This window comes from Etheostoma spectabile, unplaced genomic scaffold (genome assembly GCF_008692095.1).
Source record: "Etheostoma spectabile isolate EspeVRDwgs_2016 unplaced genomic scaffold, UIUC_Espe_1.0 scaffold00019068, whole genome shotgun sequence".
NCBI lineage: Eukaryota > Metazoa > Chordata > Actinopteri > Perciformes > Percidae > Etheostoma > Etheostoma spectabile.
The window spans coordinates 14,702-21,619 of record NW_022604657.1 but is presented as its reverse complement, the minus strand read 5'-3'; the positions used below and the strand labels follow the sequence as shown (position 1 = coordinate 21,619).

The window sequence follows — 6,918 nt, the reverse complement described above, 5'->3', positions numbered from 1 at the left end:
TGTTGAGGGAACGACAACACGAGGGTTAATCACATAAACAGCCCGTTCAGCTTCAGGGGAACAGTGGAAAGGGGTTTTGGGGGACGTGAGTCTAGTGAGGGGAGCCAGCCCCCCCCCCGACTAAAACAGTTACTGAAGTCAGTTCTCAACTTAAAAATCAGCAGAAGTTAACCCAGTCGTTTGTTGATCAGAGCATACAGCCTCAGCCCCCACCAACGCTCTCCCTCCAAGCAACCCCACTGCGTGATGTACCTTAGAAGCCTCCGTGGAGGACGACAGTGGTCTCTGTTGAAAAATGAGTCCGCGCTGTAGACATTATGTCCGAGGAGACAGCTTGAGGGACTGGAAGCTGAGGATCAGAGACAGGTGATGAACTGACGACAGACGTATCAGTAACTTGAGAGGTTAGCTGGGAGACCTGACTTAGCAGTTGGTGGGGGTGGGTGAAAAACATCAACACAGCATAGCATCACGATATTTTCAGTGGCAATACTGTATGTATTATATATTATTTATTATATATGTGTTGGTGAGTTTGTCCCATTTTGCAGCAATAAAATTGAAGTGATATGTACAAACAGAGAAATGTTTCTTTTTACATAAAACAGATGTTGACAATGTTTCCTTTTGGGAACGTCATTTGAAATTGGGAAAAATTTGAAGTTGGAGAAAAGATTATAAATTTGATCGCAGAATATTGCAATTTTTTTTAAATCGCACTAATATGGTATTGTGATGATACGGTAGAGGGAGGCGTCTGGTGATTCCCACACCTAGCAGTTGGTGGGTGTGATCCATTACAGTACGAATTAGCTGGTCACGTTGCCCCAACAAAGCCCCATTGAAACCTTTTAATGTAACTTCTGTACTTACAGCAGCCAAGGACAGAAAACACAAGGTAGGCTGACTCCGAGCTGGATAGGGGCCGAGGAGGGCAGGCAGTGCTGGATCCAAACTTTCTTTCTGGAATCCCAGCGGGAAGGTAGGAAGGCTTGAGGATGATGAGCCACGGCAACAGGTCTGGAGGAGTAGGTCTGGACAGGGAAAACAGGACGTTAACAAAAGCACCACCTTTTGCTGTTTATGTATTGTATGTAACCCTAACCCTGACCAAAAAAAAGTTAAAAGGGGGGGAACATTGAGTCGAGACTGTAGTTTCCAAGTAGTTAAGCCAAGTTACCTCACTGGTAGGTGCATCCATCTGGAGCCGGGGGGGAGCTTCACCCAGGAATAAATACTGTAGAGTTGGTGAGTGGAATAACCAGCAGCTGTGCAGAGAGGTAGATCGACCGGCCGTACACACATACACACACACAGACACAGTGGGGGGGAAAGGGGAGAGACACACACAGGAAGACAACGGCTGCCCACATAACACACATAACATAACGCATTGGGCTATAACATGTCTGGCACAAAGCCTCAATAAAACTTGATATAATCAAACATTCACCAATGCTATTTAGTAGCTTTTGGTACATTTTGGAATGTAAAATACATTTTTAGGCTTACTTTACATCAAATATAGTCAAAATGGGGTGGTCAAAAATATTAGCCCCCATGTGAACTTTTGCTTTCAAAATAAAGCTAATTAACCAATCAGCTTTAAAAAAAACACCTGTGCAGTCAATTGGCTTCCTAACAACACCTGAGCATTTAATCAGGGTAAAAGGATTCCAATGAACAGGGCACTTGAACACATCATTAAGAGGCTACTGAAAACTACTACTACGACTACATATACTCACCATGCCAAAGACAAAGGAAATCAGTCTTGAGCTCAGAAGGAAGAGAGTGGAGGCTGATGATAAGGGGGAAGGCTATCCCGCCATTTCCAAGCATTTGGAAATGGCGGGATAGCCATTCCTGTACGTTGCAAGTACAAGGAGACAAATTCTGTAAGAAACAAACCTGGGCGTGGTCGTAAGCACACGCAAGAACTCTGGAGAGGAAAATAGTCCGAGATGTCAGCAAGATGATTGTTGCTGACCTGGCCTCTCCTGGAGTTGATGTTTCAAGGAACACAGACGTGAGGGCTCTTCATCGTGGTGGGCTTCAGGGCCCTCGTCCCAGAAGAACCCCTTTACTCAAAGAGCGGCACATCACAGCCAGACTGAGGTTTGCCAGTGAACATTTGAAAGGTAAAGATGAGTTTTGGAAGTCTGCACTTGGGTCTGATGAGACTAAACTGGAACTGGTTGGACACATGGATGTTGCTCATGTTTGGCGAAGAAAGGCAGAGGCCTTCAACCCTAAGAACACGGTTTCCACAGTTAAACATGGTGGGGGGAGCATCATGCTGTGGGGCTGTTTTGCAGCCTAAGACACAGGGAGCCTTGTTCGGGTGCATGGCATCATGGAAAAGGAAAATTATGTTGACATTTTGACAGATGATATGCAAAAATATGTGGTCTTTCCTTAGGTCGTCGCTGGGTCTTCCACCAAGACAATGACCCAGAGCATACATCGAAATTGGTCCAACAGTTCCTGAATGATACCAAAACCAAGGTCCTGGAGTGGCCCACCCAGAGCCCAGACCTCAATCCTGTTGAGAATCTGTGGCGGGGGCTCAAAGGGAATGTCCATGCTCAGAAACCACGCAATTTAGACCAGTTGGAACAATTTGCGATAGAAGAACGGGCCAAAATCCCTCAGGAGACCTGAGCCATCCTAGTAAAGAACTACTCTAAGAGCTTGTTGTCAGATGTGGCACAGAAAGGGTACACTATTAATATAATATTAGCCCCCAGGCCATTAATATAATATATTAATGACCTGGGGGCTAACAATTTTGCCCTTTCTTGTTTTAACTCAATAAAATATCCCAATCAAACTTAGTGGACATTTTGTCTTTGTTATGTTGAAAACAAATACACTATAAACACTCGATGTTAATGGTCATTTCCATGGAGAAATCAAGAGATTTGTATAATTTCATAAGGGGGCTAATCATTTTGTAATTGAATTAAAGCATCTAGGGTGTTATCAGGTGGTTGGGAGGATATTTGATGGTGGTTGCTAATGTGTAAATAGAATTTTTAACTTTTCTTTACTTCAGTTTTGTCAAATCTCTTTCTATTTGGTGCCATTTTTCTGATTGCTCTCCTTTTCTCTTAAATGCTATATAATTTAAATCTACGCCTGTCTGTCGTTGGCCTTTTTGGGTTGTTGCATAACTCTGAGATTTTCTCCATCTTCAAAACCTTTTCTTCCTTCCTCTTTGCCTTCAGTCTTTGCTTCCTCACTTCCCTCTCCACCTTAAATTCTTGTCTGCGTTTGTACACAACCAGCTCCGTCCTTCGGTCAAGCAGTCGTTCTTTTTCCGCCATTTTCTTGGAATTACTGAGGTGACCTGTAAACAACAGAATATGAAAGGTTAAGTGTGGAGTCCAGTTGTACACTCGCACCCTTCCCAAAAAAAAAAACAGTCAACAGATTTGTTTTGTTGCAAGTTGTTAAAAATACATTATCTTAAGTTAGATAAGAACTATCTTAGCTTAACTGAGTTTTACAACTTTAAACTCATTGTTATAATGACAAGAAGCTGCTAACCTGGCTCTCTCCAAAACTCCACAACACACAGAGCAACACCTCTAATGAACACACTGTAACTTGTGTGTTTCATCCGGACATTTCAATGTAATGTAATATCACACAGTAGCCTATATTAGTCACATGGGCTGCTTCTCCGACTACATTTGCTTTCCATGAATTTAGTGAGTAGTAAGTTAAATTTCAGGACTTTAAATAAAGGACCTTTACTTGTAATGGAGTTGTTTTTACATAGTGGAGTTGGAACTTTTACTAGTTAAAAAATTAAATATTTGTTCCACCACTGGTCTACTGTGACTGTTTATCTAAAAAGAGACTATACATATAACTGTATGTCATGTTATGTAACAAAATGTAAGTTTGCTTTCTTACCGTGACGCAGGAGGTTGCGCTCATCCTCGACGGTTGACTGGATTTCTCTAGCGATGCCGTCTATCTTGCGGTGGAGCCACCAAAGGTAAATCCTTGAGAGCAGACCAAAGGTTTTCCTCTCCTCCTCCTGGTCGAGAGACGAAGAGCTCTCACTCCTCCATGCCTGAAGCCGCATTGGAGCAAAAGGCTTGACTTCATCAGATGAAGAAGGGCTCTCAGCCCTTTTTTCTTGCTCCCTCCTCGTGGTAGAAGGCTGGTCTTCAGAAGATGAAGACAAAGAACTCTCACTCCTCCATGCCTGAAGCCGCATTGGAGCAAAAGGCTTGACTTCATCAGATGAAGAAGGGTTCTCAGCCCTTTTTTCTTGCTCCCTCCTTGTGGTAGAAGGCTGGTCGTCTTCAGAAGATGAAGACAAAGAACTCTCACTCCTCCATGCTTGTCTCCGCATTGGAGTAACAGCCTTGACTTCATCAGAAGGGAAAAATCTCACAGCCCTTAATAGTTGGTGCCTGGTGGTAGAGGCCTTGTTCTCTGCACAAGACAAAGGGCCCTCACCCTTTTGCCTGTGCTCCTTCACGGTGGTAGAAGGGTTGGTGCCAACGAAGAACAAAGAGGTCACATCCCTCCGTTCTTGCTGCCTGGTGGTAGAGGGCGGGTTCTCTGCACAAGACAAAGGGCCCTCACCCCAATGCCTGTGCCCCTTCATGGTGGCAGAAGGGTTGGTGCCTCCACTAGACAAAGGGCCCTCACCCCTTCGTCCGTGCTCCCTCAAGGTGGTGGGAGGGTTGAGGTCTTCAGGAGACAAAGGTCTCTCACACGTTTGTTTGGACTTCTTCGAAGAAGAGTACATACCTCCTGAAGGCCGAGGTCTTGCAAATGATTTCGGTCCAGAATTGGATCTAAGCATTTTCTTAATGAATCGTTTGTATACTGACGTATTGAAACTGCAAGTACAAACACACAAACACACACAGCAATTACTTCACTGATAATCACATTATTGTTTCAAGCAGCACACTAAGCAAGTTATTTCACTTCACTAAACCGTCTAACTGAACTCTAATAAACTGAGAAATATGTATCTGGTCACACATCATTATTGCACTGTGCTTGATAACAAAAATTAAAAGGTCACTTATAATCATAAGACGACAGTATAATGTACTTTAAAATAAATCAGTCAAGTATTAATGAATTATAGACACAAACAGTGGTAGTCATAAGTTTATGAACCCATTCTAAAGTTGACTAAATAGAGGAGTAAAAAGACATCTTTTGGAAATTGATCTTGATGTCTTAATTAAAAATAAAATGAAAAATCCAGCCTTTAGGCACGCCAATTTTCTTTGTGAATGTCTAATGTATAATAAATAAATGTTCCTTAAAATACAGGGGGCATAAGTAAGTACACACTTATGTTAATTTCCCATAGAGGCAGATAGATATTTTGGACTTTGAAATTAAATAACCCCACATCATCATAGCCTTCACCATACATAGAAAAACTTTATGAGGATGCATAGTATCCTGATCCATGAAATAACCGGCCATTAAAAATAAAAATGTGCCTGCCTCTATGGGAATTTAATATAAGGGGGTGTATACTTAGGCCCCTGTATTTTATAGAAGAACATTGATTTATTCACAATACATTATTCATTCACAAAGGAAATGGGTGTCATTAAGATCAATTTCCAAAAGATGATTCTTCATTCCTCTTTTTAGTCAACTTTAGCATGGCTTCATAAACGTATGAGCACCACTGTCTACAGTACATCCATTCATCGACATACAATAGCTGCAACTGGTAGGCTGCAGTGACGGACTGGGATCAAAAAACGGCCCTGGCAACACTTCTTTCTTTGTTTTCTCTCTCTTTTTCTCTTTTTCTCCCCCCCCCCTCCCCCTCTTGGTGGTGGTCGGTGATAATTAATATTAATAATGGATTCGGCGCTTATAAAACATCTTGAAACTATCATAGACTTCTATTGAACACGGGCACATGGACTGTAAACATTTCCATGGGAACAGCGAATTATTGGACCAATCAAAGACGTCGTTGTTACGCTTAGAATTGTGGGTAGTGTATATAAATTTAATAACTTTTTGAAAAATAACAACACAAATTATTGTCATTATTTCATTATTAATATTATATATATTAGTTTCAGAGGGCCAGTCCGACACTGGGCTAATGATAATATTAAAATATATTTCTATTAGTAATACAAAATAATAAAATCACTACAATTAAAGCAGCGTTTTCTACGACTAGCTCAAATACACCTTCACTGTAACACGACAAGACATTTCTGTTTTAGATCAACAACCCATCAGAGATCAGTTGCTAAAAAAAGGTTTTATTTATTTGACAGAGGAAAGTTAATGTACTTGTTCCCCACACAATGAGGCTCTACTAAACAGAACAAGTTGAGTAGAACAAGAAGTTTTAGCTCAGCTGTAACGTGCGACTTACCTCTGCAAAAGATTTGTAGAAGGAAGTCTGTTCCACTGTAGCTTAGACAACCATGGTCTGTTGTTATGTTTTGGATTTTAAATAAAAACATATCAAACTACGTTTACGTCTTATTACGTCTAGTTACGTCTAGTCGCGTATTACGCGTTCTGATTGGACCTCCGTATGAGCATAGACAACCAATTAGAAACGTATGATTCGCCGATCGCAGACAACCAATCACACGCCGACATTCAAAGCTGAACGTGCCGCTGAGGTCGACCGAGGTGGCTAGTGACGTAGCCTACAGTATTTCTGGTAAGTCTAAATGAAATATTTTAGTATAACACTCACTGCTTATATTTTTACTAAGCCTGAACTAATGTATTCTTTATCACACTCACTGTTTAAGTACTGCCCAGTTGTTTTTTTGATGGTTTGCGAAAGCGAGCTAGCTAATGGTATCAGCTCAAGCTAGCTATAGCTAAGTTAAGTAGCTAGCTCGTCGACTCGTTGACAGGTAACGTTAGCTTAAAGTT

General features: G+C 41.6%; 1 protein-coding gene across 1 annotated transcript; it reads right to left on the bottom strand.

Annotated features, from left to right (window-relative positions):
• Positions 1–252: 252 nt before the first annotated feature.
• On the bottom strand, positions 253–6,535 carry LOC116683727 (uncharacterized). The gene is made up of 5 exons (XM_032509977.1): positions 6,401–6,535; positions 3,925–4,868; positions 1,181–3,352; positions 874–1,034; positions 253–349 (listed from the first exon to the last, which is right to left on the bottom strand). Exons 2-3 carry the CDS (start codon positions 4,829–4,831, stop codon positions 3,114–3,116), a joined length of 1,146 nt encoding a protein of 381 aa, XP_032365868.1. The 5' UTR covers positions 4,832–4,868; positions 6,401–6,535; the 3' UTR covers positions 253–349; positions 874–1,034; positions 1,181–3,113.
• Positions 6,536–6,918: the final 383 nt, after the last annotated feature.